This window comes from Euleptes europaea, chromosome 2 (genome assembly GCF_029931775.1).
Source record: "Euleptes europaea isolate rEulEur1 chromosome 2, rEulEur1.hap1, whole genome shotgun sequence".
Classification (NCBI taxonomy): Eukaryota; Metazoa; Chordata; class Lepidosauria; order Squamata; family Sphaerodactylidae; genus Euleptes; species Euleptes europaea.
Genome location: NC_079313.1, coordinates 44,019,229 through 44,040,864, shown reverse-complemented (window position 1 = coordinate 44,040,864; position 21,636 = coordinate 44,019,229). Strand labels below are relative to the sequence as shown.

The following is a 21,636-nucleotide window of genomic DNA, read 5'->3' as shown; positions in this document are numbered from 1 at the left end:
TCCCTGCATTTCAAGAAACAGGCCAGCCACATAGGTGTATTGACAAGTCAAAACAAAGCATCACAAAAGATCTTATCTGCAGAGCTAAAGATCACACATTACTATTGATTTTCATTTTAGATAGTTTTTTTTAAAATGATGCAACTTAACACTGGGATGTTTCTGTGTGCAGAACAAGAAACCTTGGTCTTTATTTTTACTCACAATCTGTTCCAGCTCAGAAAAGTTAAATACAGCAATTTAGTATCTTCCCATCCCTTAAAATTCAGTAGAAACAGGTGTAGGCTTCTTGATACCAGAATACAGTCCCCATTATGCTGTATTATGCAGACCTGGATATCCCAGGCTAGTCCAATCTTGTCAGATCTTGGAAGCTAAGTAGGGTTGACTCTGGTCAGTATTTTGATGAGAGGCCACCAAGGAATACCAAGGGTGCTATGGAGAGGCAGGCAATGGCAAACCACCTCTGAACATCTTTTGACTTGAAAACCCTATGGAATCACCATAAATCGACTGTGACTTGACGGCAAAAAAAATTCTATATATCAGTCAGTCATAGTCATATCGTCCTTTATTGGCATAAAATCACTGTATATACGGTAGCGTGTAAAAATATAAATATTTGAGATATAACCTTACAAAATGGTTGACACCTGCATAAGATAGTGTTGTGAGCTAACACATCCGTCTATTTAAATAATTTGTGGCGTTCTATAGCAATCTTTAAAAATTGTGCTACCTTCTCCAGAACATAGGGCGAACAATTATTCAAAAGAAAGGAAGCATTACTGGAATCAGAGGCATTCAGTCTACATGTATGCAAAGGGCTTAGTAGTTCATTACGAATGTCTGAATAGAAACTGCAATAAAATAAAACATGGACAACTGTTTCAACACACTGCCACAGGGACAAAGTCTGACTGACTGAGGGATTTTGCTTAATCTTCCATGATGTCAAAACATTAAACCCAGCTAGGGAGATGGCTCTGCGATAAGATGGATCATACATATGAGATAGATATGGGGAAGGCTGGTAAACATCAAAGGTATCCTTAAGTTTAGCGGCTGTGTGTGTGTGTGTGTGTGTGTGTGTGTAAAGTGCCTTCAAGTCACAGCCGACTTATGGCGACCCCTTTTGGGGTTTTCATGGCAAGAGACTAACAGAGGTGGTTTGCCAGTGCCTTCCTCTGCACAGCAACCCTGGTATTCCTTGGTGGTCTCCCATCCAAATACTAACCAGGGCTGACCCTGCTTAGCTTCTGAGATCTGACGAGATCAGGCTAGCCTGGGCCATCCAGGTCAGGGCAAGTTTAGTGGCTAGCAGGTTTTATTAGCAGCCCTATATAGATCCTGAAGGCCTATGTCTAAAAGTCTGTGTTTTATCATATGGAAGCCTTCTACGTCAGAGAGTATGAGTAGGGAATCAAAATTCAGGCCAATAGATTTGATTTGGCTTTCAATGTGTGAGAGCCAATTGGAAGCATACGACTCCATGAGCATATGGCGAATGAGAGAAGAGGACTCACCCTTAAAGTGGAGACGTAGCCAGAATTTAAAGGTAGTAAGCCACGCTCTGGTTTCAAGTAGCATTTGGCCTGTTTCCAAACACAGGGCTGCATATGGTACGCAGCGGGGCTTGCCCATTATTTTCCTGAGAAACTTAGCTTGAATGCGTTCCAGGGGATATTCTAGTGCTCTGATCCAGATGGGTATACCGTACAGTAACTGTGCATTAGGTTTGGCATTATAAACCTTAAGGGCAGCAGGGATGTATTGATTTCCTCTACTGAAAAAGAAGCGGGTAATTGCTGATAAGGAAGTCTGTGGCTGACTTGAAGCTATCCACTATTAGCATTAACAGTCTTTAACAGTCTATATCAACATCAAATAATCCTACATTATAACCTTAGTATCATATACTTGTAGAGATTCTAATCTCTGGATCATTCATCTTTATACAAAATACATCATATTTCTATAAGCATGCTTTACCATGTTTCTTCTCTGAAACAAACAATAAGAAACTTAAGAAAAGATTAAGTTACATATCTTACATAGCACTGTTCATTTACTAGCTTTGTTTATGTATTGGGTTTATTTAACTATATTTACTACTTATAGTTTATAAATCCAATATCATTATTCCCAATGAGACACTTCACTGTACTATAAAATAAGACATAACCTTCTGATTAAAAAGCATACCGAAATGTGGTCAGACTTGACTTTGAAGCTAAAACAGACAACATTTAGGCTGGAAAATGTAACAACTGTAGCCTAGTTGCTGGCCTAGTTACCGAGGCTTTCCTGAATGCTAAATTTTGAAGCATTTTAACACTTGGAATGTGCTTAAGGTCTCTGCAGGGAATGAAGGCATTCTCTCTAGCCTTGCTATGAAAGAGGCATAACCTTGCCAACTAGTTTCTACTAGGGAGAAAAAAGTCCTTAAATAGTTTTGAATATGAGTTCAATAGGAAAATACTGTCTATGTACAACCTTTATATAACCTGCATATGTTCCAATATGTTCCAATATGTCAAAGCCTGTAACAATCTCCAGCTAGTACCTGGAGGTTGGCAACCCTATACATTTCCCTGAGTGGAAATAGCTGTTGGGGGAAGGGCAGTTTAGGTCAGGAAAACAGCACTGGAGGCAAGAGTTAAACAACCCCATACCATAACTGCTTTGTGGGTTTGATTCGACCCACATGATGGCTCCTTTGAACTTGCTTTTTAAAAAGGCAGATCTTGATCACAGATCTCTTGCACCATAGCCAGGCTTTGCTCCAATAGTGTGTTTCCATAGACACGAGACACACCTTTTTTGCTTCCCCCTCCTACTGCAGCCCAAAATGCTCCCAGAAATGCTGCATTTTTTCCCCATTCCGACTGTAAATTCTTAACTTAAGGTAGGAATAAACAGACAGTTTGCACAAAGAAAGGAAGTTACAATTGAGGTTCCCCAAAAATCTCAATTGGCACCCATGCTATTAATTCATTTATAAAAGATCTGAAGTCAGCAGTGAGCAGTGAGGTACATTAATTTGTGCAAGATACCAAATTATTCAGGATAGCAAAAACCCAAGCATACAGTTAATTCTAGCAGGGTATCTCTGAATGGGGTGAATGGTCAACAAAATGGCAAATGAGATGAAGTATAAGTATGCACATTGTGGCAAAAAAACAACAACCATATATATATGTTGTTGACAATCAAACAGAGTAAGGCTGTTGGCTTCAGGCCCATTAGTGGGCTTTGTGGAAGTATCTGACAGAATCAAGAGCTGGATTCCATGCACTCTTTGTCTGATCTATCAAGGCTCTTCTCATGTTCCTAATCCATCTAGTACTCATAAAATAATCTCACCATTTTAAATATAAAAAAACATTGTTTAGGAAACCTCCAGGAAGAAAAGAGCAATTGAGATCACCTGTGATTAAACTGACCAGAAGGCGGGGAAATCCAAAACATAAGATAAGATTTAAAAAGGGGTCAGTTCTCATAGTGGTACTGGTTGCCTAAATGTATGCCAAGAAAAAAACACAACTGTTCATTTAAACAATAATTTGATGTAAGGAACAAAATCTGTCAGTATTCATGTTTAAAGAAGAAGAAGAAGAGTTGGTTTTTCTATGCTGACTTTCGCTACCTTATAAGGAGAATCAAACTAGTTCACAATCTCCTTCCCTTCCTCTCTCCACAACAGACGCCTTCTGAGGTAGGTGAGGCTGAGATAGTTCTGAGAGAACTGTGACTAGCCCAAGGTCACCCAGCTGGCTTCATGTGTAGGAATAGGGAAACCAACCCGGTTCACCAGATTAGTGTCCGCCACTCATGTGGAGGAGTGAGGAATCAAGCCCGGTTCTCCAGATTAGAGTCCACCGCTCTTAACCACTACGCCACACCGGCTCTCAATTGAGAGTTGTGAGGAACCCAAGGGCAGTACCAAAGTGTTTTATTTCCTTTGGATGACAGAATACTGGAAATTTGTTATGTCTTTGTAACATCTGTTTATTTACAAATGTACAAACAGTGCATAGTGGAATCAAATAGAACACATACTTCAGTGGATAGCAAAACCAATGGTTCTGCATCAGATTCTCAGAGAGAAACTGCTGGAAACTCCACAAAATGCTTTCAGACCAGCAAAGCTCAAAGCTCTTTGCCCCTCTGTGTATCCAATTTCAAGCTGCCCAAGCTCCTTCTGATTCCCTCTCTGTCCCTCTCCTGAACTCTGAGATATATAGATTATAGATATAGATATAAATATAAATATAGATATAGACAGACAGACAGATATAGACACACACACACACTGCAATCTTTAGACATAGCCTAAAGAAAATTACTTCATTCATTAGATGATGAGATACCAGCTAGTCATCCCTGCATGTTAGCAAGTAAAGCTGTTAATAAAAGGAGTAATAAAAGATGTTAGGTTAGTGGTTTTCTGCTGTCCAGGAAATTTTCCATGAATATTCTTCTTACAAGGAATACATGAGGGTTGCAGAGGATTCTAAGGACTGTTTGGGATCCAAAGTTTGAAATTAGGGTTGCCAACTCTAGGTTAGGAAATTCCTGGAGATTTTGAGGCTGGAGGCTGGAGATGGTGTGGGTTCTGGAGGGGAGGAACCTCAGAGGGGTATAATGCCATAAAATCCACCCTCCAAAGCAGCCATTTTTTCCAGGGGAACTGATCTTTGTAGTCTGGAGATCAGTTGCAATTCCTGGAGGTTGGCAACCCTATTTGAAATTGTGGTTTCAGATTTTAGGCCTGACATAAAAGTAATGCTGGTGAGGCAAAGAAGCTTTCCTGTGCTTCTTTGCCTGGGCTCAGCATCTTGTTTTATACTGTGCAGCAAGTGTTGCAAAGCCATTCTGTGTGCTTCGCTTGCAAATGAGAGATCCAGAGAGTTCTGGTGTGCTAACTAAGCATGCATAACTACTTTGTGTGGTTTGCAGCACAGTTTAAATGAGATTCTGAGTTCATACAAAGCTGAACAGGGAAACTCTTTGCCTCACCATTAATATGTTTACTAGGACCCCTGTTAGCCTTAACTGTGGTTGGCATGCCGCTGATGGAATGCTGAACTGTGGCTAAGGCCTATGGTGGGAATTCATGCACCTCAAAGGGGGGATGGGGCATGCAAAGGTTAAACCATGTGAAAAGTTTTTTCTTCACTAGCCTTTTTTGTCTGCAGAATTTTGAAATAAAAGTAAAGTTTAGGATTCTCCGGTTGGAATCCGAGTACTTTGGTGTGCAATGCAATGCAGTATAGTGATTAAAACAAAGGATGGTGTAGTGCAGGGGTGGGGATCGCAGGCCCGGGGGCCGCGAAATCATTTGGTCTGGCCCTTCGTGGATCCTGGCAGATCTCTAGCTCAGAAGGATCTAAGACTGGTGATCTGCCCCCTCCTGTGGATAGGAATAGCCTCTCTTCAAGGCAGATGTGAGTTTGTTTTGCTGAGAAAAGGAACCTTTTCCCCCCTTGAAGAAGAGTCATTAGCTATGGAGCTGCTAGGACTGCCCAAGAAACTATGTTAACCCTTTCCCACCCAGGCCGTGGAAAAACGTATTCCCTCGGTACTACAAGAGGGCTGGGGGCGGAAGTGGCGACAATATAGGGGCTAAAGGGGGCAGGGCCAGAATGCACGGTGGGGGGGGGCGAGTTCTTAGCCAGTGTGTCCTCATTTCACCTCTGTAGGTGGAGGTAGCAGGAGCTGGCTGTAGAATCCGGCCCCGACCATGAAGAGCAGGAGTAACTCTGGCATGTGGCTGGACGGCTACGCCCGGCTGGTGCAACAGGCCATCCTGTGTCACCAGGTGGCGAGTGTGCCACCGGTTGGAATCCTGCCTGCTTGCCCCTGCGCGGCGGGGGGGGGTCATCTGGGGCAACTGCCTGCTTGGGTCCTGGTCGGCTAATTTTTAAGTTGATAATTTTGTATGGCCCGTGAATGATGTTAAAAATATCCAAATGGCCCTTGGTGGAAAAAAGGTTCCCCACCCCTGGTGTAGTGGCTAATAATGAGTCTAGGAATTTCTCCATTCATAGTTAGCCTCAGACAGACACTTTGAGGCATATTCTGCAGATTATTAAAGCTTGAAACCATCTCTAGGCTGAGGAGAGGGTAATTCTTTAATGAAATTCAGTTTCAGTTTTGAAAACAAAAGTCATTTCAAAGGAAGCACAGATAATGCATATATTCTTTTCTCCTTTCACCACTGGATTCTCCCCCCCCCACCCCAGAACTGAGGTTAATCTGTGGTGGGTAGTGTGGAGAGTGTCTGGGCTTTGTTAGAATGTCTAATGTGCAGCGACATTTTTTGCTAATGAAACGGCAAGTAATTGTTGCAGTAAAGAATTGCATAGACGGATTCTTCCCCATGGTAAAATACAAAGAAGCATGTGCACCCTACCAACTTGTTTTTGTTTTAGGAGACTACGGGATACCACGGCCTTGGTATTTCCCTTTGCAGACGTCTTTCTGGTGTGGATCTGGATGGCTAAAGGCTGAGAAAACAGCAACTGCTGAGGGTGAGTTGTTTGGGGAAACGGCTGATCGAAAATAACCTCAGAACCATTGATCCGTTTAGAGGTGAATACACTCTTGCATTAATTATGGGAGCCGCTGAAGAGATTAGATGCAGACATACAGTGAGAATCTTAGCAGGTGGCTTTGAACTCCGAGTGGCCCTCTATTATTAAAGTATTGTTGGAGAGTGAGTCAGTGTTCTGTCTGAAATCTTCCTAAAATTATGCTTAAGTAGCAGCCTGGGAATGATGTCTCTCCCTTCTGATGTGTCTGGGGATAACTGACAAGGGCTTTTGTGAAGTAATGCTGCTCGCCCCTGAATCAGTGAGCATGATTCTGACCTTAACTGGGCTTTCCCTAGAGTAGCTATCAGTATCAGGTAATATTTCACTAGCCAGTGTGATTTAGTGGTAAGAGTTCTGGACTAGGGCCGGTGAGACACGAGTTCAAATCCCTGCTCAGCGGTGACTCTCATTGGGTCACACTCTCTCCGCTTAACCTTCCTCACAGGATTGCTAGTGAACATAGATGGAGGAAAGGAGATGTACACTCCAGTGAGCTTCTTGAAGGAAGGGCAGGACAAAAAGGTGATAGATGGATCTTACTAGAACCATTTAGTCATTTCTTTTCCCCTGCCCTGGAAGTCTTCCCATGTCCCCATGCTAAATTGGCCCATCACCAGGGGTGTAGACTTTCCAATTTCCCGGGGGGGGGGGGCTGGGGTTGGATCAGAGGCATTACTATGACATCATAGGGAGGAGCCAGTGATGTCACAGGGAGAGGCCTCCGTTGCCACTATCTATGGAGGCAAGACCATGGGGGATTTAAAGAGAGGCTCCCCAGAAATTTAGGGGGGCTTCAACAAATGATTATCAGACAGCTGAAATACTACTGTAACTTTTAATTAATAATGCAAACTGTTTCTTTATTTACATTTTTAAAATTACAGTTAAATCAAATATTCTCCCAGTCCCCTATTACCTCCTGCTGCTGCTCCCACAAGCATCCTCTCCTGCCATATCCAACCTATCCTTCCCAATTTCCCTTCACCTCCCCACCCCAATAGTTGGCATGTGTTGGTATGATTAGTGATAAACCTAAACGGATTGCTTTATCTAGTTACAACCCACTTGTTAAGATGTAACAATTCAAAATAACCTGTACTGATACCTCCTTATTTGGAGGTTTTTAAGCATAGGCTAGATGGCCATCTGTCAACAATGCTGATTCTATGACCTTAGAGGAGGGCAGGAAGATTTGCATCAATGTTTGGCTCTTGTGGCCCTTTCTTGTATGCCCAGGGTAGTGCTGATAGCCAATTTGGGGTCAGGAAGCAAATTTCCTCCAGGCCAAATTGGCCAGGGATACTAGAGGGGTTTTTTGCCATCTTCAGGGCATGGAGTAGGGGTCACTGGGGGTTTGGGGGGGAGGTAGTTGTGAATTTCCAATATTGTGCAGGGGGTTGGACTAGATGACCCTGGTAGTACCTTCCAATTCTATGATTTAGTGACACTGAATGTGTTTGTTCTAACTGATGTTCTTTGAATGAACTCATTAGCTATAACATTGAGATCAGTTTCCTGAGAGATCTGTTTATATCTATGAAGAAGAGCCATGTGATTAAGCCTTGCCTGTCTCATGCTTGACCGAAGAAAGGTCTTTATTCTATAAAGGCATGTGAATGACCTTTCTGAGGGGCAGGAGGAAACAGGTTGAGTATGGTAAGGGTTATTCTGATAAGTTCAGCTAATTCTGGTAGTAGCTGTTGCAAACATTTTCCTTGTTCTCCGTTGAATAGATCAATCACATCACAAAGAGCTAAAAGTTTGACTTTCCTCTCCCTTGCAATATCCCAATACATGTCCTGATGAAGCTGTAGTCGGGCAGCACCCAAGTCAGTTTTGTAAAAGTGTAGAATGTATGTACTATCTTCCTCTCCTATGGCAAACTTTTCAATTTTGCTCATGTGTTGGGACACATCTGAGCAAAAGCGATTGTGTGCATTGCTGTAGATATTATCAATGACTTCATAAAAGATTTTCCTGTAGAAATCCTTAGATTGAAACTGGTGAGGATCACACCCGGCATCAACACGTCGTGCAGGCTTTCTGCACCTAGGAATAGTAGGACTCTCTAAATCTGAGTCCTTTGCTGTCATGACTGTCTGTGACCAGTCCAGAACTGTTCAAAGTTGCTCAGCAGTTGCTTCGTACTCTCCTTTGCAGAAGCAAGGAGAAACTCTGCTTGATGGAACTGTAGATTACTTTTTTGAAAAGCTTTGTTTAATGTGTCCAAATGACCAAACACAAGCAGCAGTAACTATAGCATGAAGTAAGTAACAAATCTCCACAAGCTTTGTGCATATCCATCTGCTTTTACCCCAGGATCTTCTCTCTCCTCAGAAGATTCCATGCTGGCCATAATTAGACAAGGAACAGAGAATAAAACTGCTGCTACCATTCTGCCCTTGTACAAACCTATGGTGAGACCACACCTAGAATACTGTGTATAGTTCTGGTCACCACACCTCAAAAAGGATATTGCAGCGCTTGAGAAGGTGCAGAAAAGAGCAATGAAAATTATCAGGGGGCTAGAGCAACTGTCCTATGAGGAGCAGTTAAAACGCTTAGGGCTGTTTAGCTTAGAAAGAAGGCAATTAAGGAGAGATATGATAGAGGTCTATAAAATTATGCATGATATGGAGAGAGTAGACAGGGAGAAGCTTTTCTTCCTCTCTCATAATACTAGAATGTGGGGTCATCTGCTGAAGCTGAAGGTTGAAAGATTCCAAACAGATAAAAGGAAGTATTTCTTCACAAATACATAGTTAAATTGTGAAACTCCCTGCCCCAGGATGTGGTGATGGCTGCCAACTTGGAAGGCTTTAAGAGGGGAGAAGACATGTTCATGGAAGATAGGGCTATCCATGGCTACAAGACAAAATGAATACTAGTCATGATGCATACTTATTCTCTCTAGTACCAGAGGAGCATGCCTATTATATTAGGTGCTTTGAAACACAGGCAGGATGCTCCTGCAGTCATCTTATTTGTGGGCTTCCTAGAGGAACCTGGTTGGCCACTGTGCGAACAGACTGCTGGAATTTATGAGCCTTGGTCTGATCCAGCATGGCTTTTCTTATGTTCTTTTCTTATGATACATTCTCAAAGAACTGAATCAACTCCCTATAATTTGAAGTCGCTGACTGTAAGGAAGCTGCTCTTACAGTCCACCTAGTGAGGCAAAAGTGTCTCAGATATATGTTCTCTGCCTGCTGAAAATGTTTAAACAAAGCAAGACGTTTTGGTGAATTTTTCACAAAGGTGATCATGTCAGATAACTCACTCAGGAAATTTCTATACATAATAACATTTTCTGACACATCATATTCCACTAAGTTCACAAGATGTGCAAAACAATGAACACATAGTGCTTATGGCTCCTCAGCCTTTACAAGAGCCTGTACTCCACTAAGATGTCCAGCAACATTCAATGTTCCAACGTAGCATTGACTACAACATCTGTCAAGAGAAAGATCAAAGCGACAGAGTACATATTTCAAAATAGAAGTTTTAGCAGTGGTGGATTCAGTTTCATAAAATCCAAAAAAGAATTCCTCCACAAACATATCCTCTGTAGCAATGCGGAAGCAAAATGAAACCTGTTCTTGTGTGGTGATATCTGGTCTCATCACCAATTACATTGTAATGAACAGCTGCTTTAATCTCTCTCACTAGTGTACATAGAACATTGTGAGCCATGATCTCAAGCATTTCATTCACAATGGTAGGTGAAATCCATTTGTAGTTTGTACGATTCAATGATGATTTCAGCTGTGGAACATCTGCAGCACATAGCAGCAAGAGCTGTTTCAAGTTTGACTCTTCCTCGTCATGGCTGCGTATTGCGATGCCATGACAGGCAGGGTACCTTAGTGATGCTAAAATTGTCAGCCGTGTCTTTCTAGCATCTTGCATTTGCTTCTGCTGGCCTTCTGAAAACTTGCTCTGTACGTTTATTCCTGCTTTAATAGAAACTATAGCTTGGACAGCTGCATGGTGCAAGTTAGAATTCTGATGGGTCTAAACAGTGACTTCTTCCAGTCTGAGAAACCATGTTGAACAAATGTTTCATGTGCATCCTTGTCTCTTGATGTGTTTGGAAGAGGAACATTCATGTCATTTGCTACTATGCGACAATTGTCACAATATGCTTTTTCCATTGCCATTCATAGAGAGCCATTCATAGGTTCTCTTCCAAGTAGCTTGGTACTGTTGGCCTGGCTTTTGCTTCACATTAGAAGCTCTCTTCTCTGAAGAGGGAATTGTCACAATCCAGCATTGGTTGTAGGTCAATAATAATATGTTGTGACTGGTTTGTGTTGTGAGCTGTATGTGACCACCAGAGGTGTTCTATTGTCATTTTCTTTGGGTGTGCCTGGGTATCATTCTGGCCTTTCCAATCATCTTTTTTACCATATCAGCAGGACATTGTAGTTGCAAAACTGCTTGCTGTAGCCCCTTCAAGTGAATATTTATGTCTGAGGGGCTGGCACAGATGTGACTATAGCGTAGGGCAGGGATGTCTAGCTCATTTGTTAGAAGGGCTGGGTATGACATTGTCAAGGAGGTGCTCCGAGCCACAGCCCTTAGAGCCTCCTTGGCTAGTATAGGAAGGCAGCGTCCTGCATCAACAAACTCTTGAGCCAGGAATCACCCAGCTCCCCCGGTAGCTGCTACCACTCTTGAATACAGCCTGACACCAGGCTGCAGAGGGCGGCCTGGGCGCCCCGGGGAGAAAAAGGGAAGGCTTCCTGGCTGGTGCGTGGTGCCGCAGCGGCTCTGGGAAGCTCAGAAAAGGAGTGAGGCGGATGCATGGAGGAGAGGCCTGCTAAGGATCCTCCATATGCAGAGGCAGTGCTGAAGGGCAGTCTGTGCTCCTGTGCCCCCCACCACGGGCCACTGGCCGGCCTCTGGGTGAAACAGGATGCTGCACTAGAAGAGCCCTCACTGGGCTGGCCCAGGCGGCGTCCTCTCATGGGGCTGAGCGCACCAGGCACACCACCCGGAGTCAGCACTGACAAGTGGGCACACTTGGGGTTGCCAAAGATGGGGCGGTCGCACCAGGGAGGAGAGGTCCAGCCAGGGCCGTCTTAACAGCATTAAGGGCTCCTGGGCAAACCAGTGTGCTGGGGCCCCTAAAACAACCACTCACAGGAATAAAAAGTAAATGGTTGATAATATTAAACATATATTTATTTTATTGAGCCGTTGGCCTTTCTTGATATTATTAATTCATTAGTTAATCATGTTTTTGAGCCGGACTGGCTATATTTAGGTTCGTTGTTATAAGTAAGAATCAGCCTTAAGCCCTGCGAGGCTATCGTGTGAATATACTTTTTGGTTTTGTAATTAATGCATGTATAATACACATTCTTGCAATTTGCCTTTTGGTTTTTGATATTTTTTATTTTTGAGCCACGTGCTGCCTTCTCATATAGTAACCTCCAGGTACTAGCTGGAGATCTGCTATTACAACTGATCTCCAGCCGATAGAGAACAGTTCACCTGGAGAAAATGGCCGCTTTGGCCATTGGACTCTATGGCATTGAAGTCCCTCCCCTCCCCAAACTCCACCCTCCTCAGTCTCTGCCCCCAAAACCTCCCGCCGGTGGCGAAGAGGGACCTGGCAACCCTAATCTACCCGGTCCACATTATGTCCATTCAAAATTGTACTCCTGGGGGTGGACAGAATATGCCATGTAGAAGGTCCTTTGGATGGGTGAACTGGGCCTGGTACTCATGTGTGTATATAAAGGGTGTGGAACTTTAAAAACTAGTTTTAATTATGGAAATCCTCCAGGCAGACGGCCCCATTGAATTTTCAAAAACTTTAAACCAATTTGGTGGCTCCAATGTCTGGAAGAGATGTATAAGCAAACTTCCCTTGGGGGGGGGGGCGGTCTGTTTATCTACAATCCACAAACCCACAGTAACAAATGGTTGCTGTACCACAGAGATGGAGGGGTTGTGGGAGGGGGGAGAAAGAAAATCTGTTCTTTGCATGGCCATTCTACTCATCACTGCCATAATACTTCATCATCCCCAACAGGCTTTGCATCTGGTTCTCAGCAGATGAAGGTACTTCTAGACCAGCAGGGAGCTAATCTCCTCTGCAAACACTGTGAAACCTCCCCCACCAGCCCTAACCCAATCTTTACACATGTTAAGATCAGAGAGAAAAGAGGCAGCAACATTGTTCCTTCTGAAAAGGATTTAGATTTTGTTGCGTTCTCAGCTGAAAGTACAGTTTTCCCACTGGACACACTGTGAGAGGAATTCAGAATGATGGAGGGTGGTTATTACTCTTTTCTCCCTCCCCCCCCCATCTTCTATCAGAGAGGTACTACAAGGCTATAAATTGCTGAGAAAGAGTAAGGCAAAGCTTTGCGAAAATCGGAGGGATATAATATCACAAAAACCTTTTATTGTATGGGTAGGCAATGTTTCTGGTCCAAATGTCCCAAACCCACAATGTCTTTATTTGTGATGATGTTGGTGTGCTGGCAAGCGAGGGGGGGAGGGATAGAGAATTATAGTTGGCCAGACACACTGGGAGCATGGATTCACCCCAGTCCCTTTAGTGGAGAACTGGCCCTGAATGCTGAACAAAAAGAGATACCAGTGTTTGGCATGTGTGCTAGAGATTATCCATATTTGCTTTGCTGGTGTGGCTATATTCGTAGAAGCATTTGAACTCCAGAGGTTCGTCTAGTCCAGAGAGCAAAAAGATAAAATAAAGATAAAACAAACCCCGAAGCCTGATTAAAAATACTATGAACTTCCATTATTTTAACAGTAATTCCATCCTATATAATATAGCAGTTTAATTGGTGTGTGTTGTTATCTTGGTTCATGGTTGCCATCTGGCTGACATTTTGCCGGTTTGTTTAGTTTTCCAGCGCCTGAGCGGTTTAGCAGTGAAACAAGAGGTTGAAATTGAGTCAGTTCAGAGGCCCTTCCTACAATGGCCAGCAAAGAAGTCCTGTGACAGCTAGTGACCTAACACTGATTTGTGAGGGAACAAGCAGGGGCACCTGATGAGTCTAGGAACTGCCTCACCACAGTCAAGCAAAGATGTCCCCAGGGACAGCAACATCACTAGGCTCTCATTGACAGAGACAGACATTCAGATTTGTTTCCTCCATGCAGAATAAGGTTGCCAGGTCCCCCCGACCACTGGTGGAGGAGAGGGGTGTAGGATTTCCAGATCCAAGTTAGGAAATTCCTGGAGATTTTGGAATGGAGCCTCAGTGGGGTACAATGTCATACAGTCCACCCTCCAAAGCATCCCTTTTCTCCAGGGGAACTGATCTCTGTAGTCTGGAGATGAGCTTTAATTCCAGGGGATCTCCGGTCCCCACCTGGATGCTGGCATCCCTAACAGAAGCCAAGATATGGAGCAAAAGAACAGGATCAGGATCAGGAATGGTATTCTTAACTGCAGAAAAAGCGGGCAAACTTATTTTCAGGGACAGTGTCTGTAAACACATTAACAGTAAAACAGTAAAAGAAAAGAGAAGACTGGTTCATTACAGCCAAAGGCAGCCAACTTTTTTCACCATCTACCCTTGTAGTAAACTGAAATAAGGCCTTAATGGGAATGACCCTGGTCACTGAGGCAGTAAGTACACTATGAATTCAATATTCTACCAAATAGGAAACCATTTTGAAGAGACAATACCATCCATATTTAAATATTGTCACCCAAGCCTTACTTGCAATCATTGGAATTTAGGAACAAAACTATCTTTTGACTTCATGACCCTAAAGTCTAAGTTAGGGCTGATTTATACATTTAAAAGGTGGTAGATGCAAGGACTGTCACCATACAGAATCAGGGGATTTCATGATGGGAACTTAATTCTCTGGCACATGTGGTAGCACTCAGGGAGTAGAGGCCTAAGCCTTGCCTCTGTGCCATTTTCCAAACCTGAAGTGGCCCCTGGGAGCTGCTATTCACTGTTAGGGAAACTTACGTCTAGCCATCAGTACATAAAGACCAATAGCAGGTCCCAAGGAGCATTTCAGGTCAAAGAAACAGTATAGGAGGGGAAGGCTTAAAAGTTCTGTCTGCACACGCCAAAGCCCTGATCTGCAAACAAAGTCTTTGTAATGTGTGAACCAGTCATTTAGTCTAAAGTGCTATGAAAACCCATTTTTTCTTTTGTAACAATAAGGATTATCTTTCCAGGCAGCAAAGGTTGTCTTTAAAGTAACTTGTCTTTTGGTTAACCTAGACAAAAGTTCAGAGAAGGAAAGCAGCGACAACACAAAGTCTGCAGAAGAAGAGGCGAGAAAAAGTGTGCCGGATGAGTCTGCCTATGGGGATGACAGTCAGAGGAAGAAAGATGGTAAAGAATGTAAACACAAAAGAACAAAAGAATCCAGCGAACAGGAGACCCCTACAACAGAGGCAAAAGACAAAGCTGAAATTAATAGTAAGAAGGGAGATGTAATTGTGACTGTTATGTGCTATACATTTGAATTTTAAACTGCTTTTTCGTTGTCAATTCATTTGTCTCTCTATGTTGTGTTTAACTGCAGGTGTAGTGAGGCAGAGGTATGTCATTTTATTGTCCATGGGGCAACGCCAATGTACTGTTTGGCCATCATGCAATTATTATTTTTAAAGGATTCTTACTGGTATCCCATTTTGATGTGACTCATATTTTGTGACATTTTTATTTAAAAAGCTGACTTTAAAAGATATAATTCTGTGTTCACCAAAAATTATATAATTCTGTGTTCACCAAGAATTATATCTGAGGGCCTGTTTACTAGACAGCAGAATCAGGGTAAAGCTTTTTTTCTGGGCTTTGTCACATCAGGCTGCTGGTGTGGGATATCATCTTTCAATATTCACCCATGAGCAAAAGTCTCTGCTCAGTAAAAAAAAGAAAAGAAAAAATCATGCAACCTTCTTCCTGAGGTCTAGGATTATAGAAAAGGGAGCATTCACATATGCATTTTTCCCACTTGCAGGGGTATAATCCAGGGAAATCTTTATAACTTGATTCTACTGAGTATATAAATTTGCCCTTAGCCATCTCTAAGAAATTTGCCCTTAGCACAGTCCTACAGCATTTCAAGTAAGGCCAGGTAGCCCCAGTGATAAAGGACTGATAACACCAGGGTGTTTTTCCCCCCCTTAGGAAGTAAATCCTGAGGGCCGTGCAAATGCTTATTATTTGGCCTAGGGAGGGAAAATGCTTATTATTTGGCCTAAAGAGGGAGTGTTCTTTAGTACATGGTCAAGCTTTGGCACAGTTTATTTATTGATAGTAACTACTGTGATGGTATTCAACCACTTTTGGTTGTAGTTAATTATATCGGCAGTATATCAACAGCCATTAACCAGCTACTGTAGAGAAACTGTGTATATGTAGCTTTACTTGGATATGGACTTGTTAGTAATCACCTAACTGTGTTCATAGAAGAAAATCATGTAATAATATTGAGACATTTTAAATTTTATTTTAAACATCTGCAGATGCAGATGCAGCCTGCCCCCACACCCAGACAGTAAGAAATACGTAGCTTATGGCCAAGTTAGATATGCAGCAGGGTGTGTGTATTTCCTACACGTATTTTCTTGTTCACGTGTATAATGGGGAAGATGGACTCTGTGCGGAAGGGATTTCACTAAAAATGTTGCAGGCAGATGAGGATAGCTCTCCCGCACTTTATGCCACTGTGTAAATTGAAGGAGAGGACGGGGTTTAGCTCTCCTTGCCTTCATGTTCCATCATGTATTAAAAAAAGACTTCCAACCCTTGCTTTACACATGAACAAGGGAAGATGGGACTAAATACACACGAATCCTCTTCTCAAATCTAGTTTGGCCTTAATCTTTTCAACTGGAAATCAAGGCTATACCCATCCAACAGCAATTTTCTTCCTCGACAGCTGCTCAGACAGAATCATCCATTATTTCAGTTCCAAGGTTTCAGAAGCCCTATACACATGACTTTAATTTCCACGCACATATAAGGGGGAATGGGCATGAGTGTGATGCTGTCCCCATAGCCCTCTCCTGCCACGTGCAGTTGCCAGCTCATGGAATCTGTCGGTTTTTACAATTTTGGTGCTCCATCTGTATATAAGTGGAGATTGCACTACACATGATCCTCCCAATACAGTGAGGGAAAAAAGTATTTGATCCTCTGCTAAATTTGCCCGTTTGCCCTCTGACGAAGAAATGACCAGTCCGTAATTTTAATGGTAGGTTTATTGTATATGTGAGAGACAGAATAACAACAGGAAAAACCTACCATTAAAATTATGGTCTGGTCATTTCTTCGTCAGAGGGCAAACGGGCAAATTCAGCAAGGGATCAAATACTTTTTCCCCTCACTGTACATGCAGTCACCAGTTTGTTTTAAAAGGACAATGGATGCATATTTCCAGTTTTGGTACGTGTGAACACATGCCCTCGAACAACTGGATTTCCAATAATGTGTATTGAAGCTGAAAAATGCACGCATTCCTCTGTTAATGCAAAAATGTCACTCATGTATATTGAGAGGATCGTGCATAGGGCAATCTCACCTCATTTAAGTTGAACTGCCAAAATTGTAACAACTGAGCAGGGTTAATGTGCATAGGAAGTGTGCATGTGTAAGCTCTCTCTTCCTATGCTTGTAGACTCCGTTCTCTTGAGCTGGCAGTTGTGCATAGGTGAAAACAGGGCTAGTGAGCTCATGACTGCTCCCCCTCTATGTACATTGATTGTAGTGCATGTAATGTCATTGTAGAGGGCTAAACTGAGTGATCAAGAAAATCCTGAGTGGAAAGTTAAGAGGATTAACTGGTATTTAAATTACCAGTGCATTGAAGGGCAGTCATTTTGGTGTCTGTTTCATATGTAATTTTGGTTAAGGTGTGGCCATTCTACAAGCTTAACATTTTGAGGTGCTCCACTTGGGGTTCAGGTGCCATTCTTTTTTGCAAAGTTGGAGTTTCTGTTTTTGACAGCAAGTTATGCACTTAGCTTTAAAATCTCTTTGAATGGGTTGAGGTAAATCCAAAATCATTGGGGCTCATCCTGCCTCAGATGGTGATTTATGCATTCTGGAATGAATAAAGGCAGGGCCGTCTGTCAAAAAAGAACTACCGTAGTCCATCAAGAACCAAACGTCACTTTAGCAAATGTCTTCTTAGCACCTTATTATCTTGGCTTATTTCACTTTTCATCTCTCAGTTTCTTGCAAACTCTGAAAATGCTACAGGGGTTAGCTTGGCTCTTACTGGGAAAAATACCTGACATTCATTCCCTTTTCTAACCTATAACCTTTAGGCAGCTTAATTGACAACTAAATTGGGTGTGTTTTTGAAAAGCCAAATTCAAAAATAACATAATTTGGAGGCAAACTAAGCTTGGCAAAGGCACCTACAGTTTTTATTCACTTATCTGTCCTTTTCAAACACTGGATTGGAATCTACACAAGAAGGAGCATACACAGTTACTCTCTTGTCTTCTGTCCACCATACCAGGTGGCTAGTGGGAGGTGTTAGAGCACATTTTCAGGCTGACTACTTTTTGACTGATGTGGTTCCTAAGCATTGGGCACAATTCCTGTATTAGAACTTTTAAAGGTAAAATAAGAAATGAGTTTGCTGTAAATGCGAATGTTAAGTTTGTGGACTTCTAGATTGCCGTGCCTGTCTAGCATGTGCCCATATAAGAAAATGGGGTCAGTGGTGTTTTGCATTAGCATTTGAGAACAGAGTACAGGTTTGGGCCCTGTTTCTCAGAGTACCGATAGTTCTTGACAGCTGACAGTGATCTTCGTTATGCAAGAAAGATGAAACTGGTCATCTGTCACAACCAGCACTGTTGCTTCACATATACTGCTGTGAGTTGAGACGTAACTCAGTAGAATCCAGTGGTCATTCTCCTCTTTGGGTCTTCACTTCAAAGAATTTTTTTTTTATTAGAATGGCAGAGTCACAGACAGTTCTAGCCAAGGGCCCAGCAGTAGAATGGGTCACACCCAGGCTGAGTTGGCTGCTCTCAGACACAGCACTTCTGGGTGCACAAACAATCAAATAAGCAATCATTATGGAAAACTTTCCAAGCACATCTTGAGGTAATTTTAAAAACACAAATCAACAGGCTCCTACCTTTGGTGTACATCTTCACAAATGCTCAAGGGGATCGTTTACTTCAAAAGGAGCCTTTTGGCCCAGAATTAAGAAAAATAAGCAATCCTTTCAGTGACATTCAAAATGGTGCTGCTATGATCTAACTCCTCTTAGCAGCCTATATTAAATGGAATATGAGGGGAGCGCAGGCCTTGATCTGACCTGCTTGCCTTCCACTAAGAAAATTGTGTTGTTTTAAACTACAGTATTTTCATTCTTTCCCTTTTATGAAAAAAAAAGTATTTCATGTGGACAGAGGGCTTTTTTTCATGCCAGATTTCATTGTGACTGGAAACATAGACCTGTCCTTTCAATCTCTGACAACATTTGAGCACACATTGTATCTGCAACACAACAAAGGACATTTAAAAAATGTTTTATGCAACAGTTGTTACTATGTACAGTGACTTATCATACAGGTTTGGCATTTTTTTTCCCTCCACACCAGAAGGCACTTTTCCTTAACTTGCTTGTGGTACTTGTGGAAGAAATTGCCCAGTCCCTGCCTGGGCAACCCCAGTGGTTGTGTGTTAAGTGCCATCAAGTCGCTTCCGACTCATGGCGACCCTATGAATCAGTGTCCTCCAAAATGTCCTATCTTTGACAGCCTTGCTCAGATCTTGCAAACTGAGGGCTGTGGCTTCCTTTATTGAGTCAATCCATCTCTTATTGGGTCTTCCTCTTTTCCTGCTGCCCTCAACCTTTCCTAGCATGACTGTCTTTTCCAGTGACTCTTGTCATCTCATGACGTGACCAAAATACGATAGCCTCAGTTTAGTCATTTTAGCTTCTAGGGTCAGTTCAGGCTTGATTCGATCTATAACCCACTGATTTGTTTTTTAAACTACATAATTTGATGCTTCTCCTATAGTACTAAAAAAATGCCATTAGAGGCAGATGACCTCAGTTTGCCACCTGGTAAGGCTGATCCTGCTGCCATATATTAAAATCACCACTCTGAAACACTTCCAACCAAATGGTGCAACTTAATATAGTCCCTTGATTAATATAACCTCTTGATTGCATTTGTAGTGGGTAAGTCAGCCTCTGTATGATAATACAGAAAGATGTATAAACAATCTCGGTAGGTACAGATGGGGCAATAGTTTACATTCTAGCTATTTTTCCCCTACAATAATTATTGCAGGGAAAAGAACCCCAGTTATTTTGCCACTTACCTGGCACTATCCAGAAAATATGTTTTAGAGAAACATAAGGGTGCTTCCTACATTGATGTTTTGTGCTGCACTGGATCTCAAACTGGAGTGTTTTTTTTCCAGAGCACCCACACAACATTTTCTTTCTACCATCTTTCCCCGTGGTTTTCTCCAATGTTTCCAAAAAGTAATTTGCTCTAATCTCTCCTGAAACATCAAATTCAAAGTGGGTTTCTCCACTGCATGGGTGGGAAGGCGCAGATTTTCAGATCTCCCCACCCACATCAATGCCGTTTCCCCTCCCTAAACCTACCATTTCCCTGTCCCTACCACCAGTGGGCTTTTTGTCAGCCTTTTAAAAAATCAGTTGCCTCATCACTATATTATAACATTATTGTGATGTAGCTACTACTGGGTTTTTTTAAAGCCAGCAAAAGCCCTTTGATTGTGGGTGGGGGTGGCAGGTTTACAATGACATAGGGAAGAAAGAATGGATTATTGCCCCCTGTGGATGCTCTAGGGATGCCAGTCTCCAGGTGGAACCTGGGGATCCCCCAGAATTACAGCTCATCTCCAGACTACAGAGATCAGTTCCCTTGGAGAAAACGAATGCTTTGGAGGGTGTACTCTATGACATTGTACCCACTGAGGTCCCTGTCCTCCCCAGGCCCCATCCCCAAATCTCCAGGAGTTTCCCAACCTGGACCTGGTAACCCTACCCCCCGCCTCTGCCAGTGGCCATGGGGGATCTGGCAACCTTAGGATGCTCCATTTCAGTTGAGTCCACCCTGGGGAATTGTTGCCATCTTGAAAAACCACAGTACTTTGTAATGGAAAAGCATGCTTATCTCACTGCACAAACATGTGTGTGGCTGCAAAGTCCACTGCTATGCTTATCTCATTTCAAATTTCTTTCTCTTTCAAGGAAACCCCTTCTTTGAAGCAGAACCTTCTGGTCTGGTCCCTGGTGTGCACATCCAGAACCTAGTAAAGATCTTTCCCGGTAGCTCCAGGCCAGCAGTGGATGGCATGAGTATTACCTTTTATGAGGGCCAGATCACTGCTTTCCTTGGCCAAAATGGAGCTGGAAAAACTACGACAATGTGAGTTGCTTTTGGATCAGATTAACTATTGTTTGCATACAAGGTTTAATCATCATGGCTGCCTTTGTTCATTTTTCAGACATTTACTTATATGTTAATTACTGGAAATAAAGGAGTACACAGAAAGGCAAGATTGGTAGAATAGCTAGAGGAGAAGAAAACTCACCTCACATACCATTGTAACGTCTATGAACACTTTCTGGAGTGTTGTGGATACTGTGTGAGGAATGGAGGATCAGACCTGGCTTCAGACGTTCAAGGAACAATAATTTGCTACTTCACAAACAAACTGGGGCTGTCCAACTCTAGAACCTGAAAACATCAGTTTTCAGACTTACTCTACATGGGTACACTTACCTGAGAACCACTATCTATTTTTGAATTGACATCACATTTTTATCTCGCTCTTCCCCCAAGGAGCTCAGTACAGAGCACAAAGGTCTCCTCTAGTTTATGCTCACAACTGCTCTGTTATTGTTTCAGCTGAGAAAGAAAGAAACTGGCTGGCCTAGAAGTCACACAGCTAGCTTTATGGCTGAGAGGGGATTTGAAGGCATGGGTTCAAATCCAACTCCTCCTAGTCCAACATTCTAATCATTACACCACCCTGTGAAAGATGCATGTGCTTGTTTGGTT

At 42.6% G+C, this 21,636-nt stretch overlaps 1 protein-coding gene across 1 annotated transcript in view; it reads left to right on the top strand.

The window, feature by feature from the left end:
• The window catches only part of ABCA4 (ATP binding cassette subfamily A member 4), a 169,267-nt gene that overhangs the window by 76,979 nt on the left and 70,652 nt on the right, over window positions 1-21,636 (top strand). Inside the window, exons 17-19 of the mRNA XM_056844136.1 lie at window positions 6,438-6,536; window positions 14,834-15,034; window positions 20,823-21,000. Coding sequence (XP_056700114.1) covers window positions 6,438-6,536; window positions 14,834-15,034; window positions 20,823-21,000 — 478 coding nt within the window. The remainder of the gene's footprint in view (window positions 1-6,437; window positions 6,537-14,833; window positions 15,035-20,822; window positions 21,001-21,636) is intronic.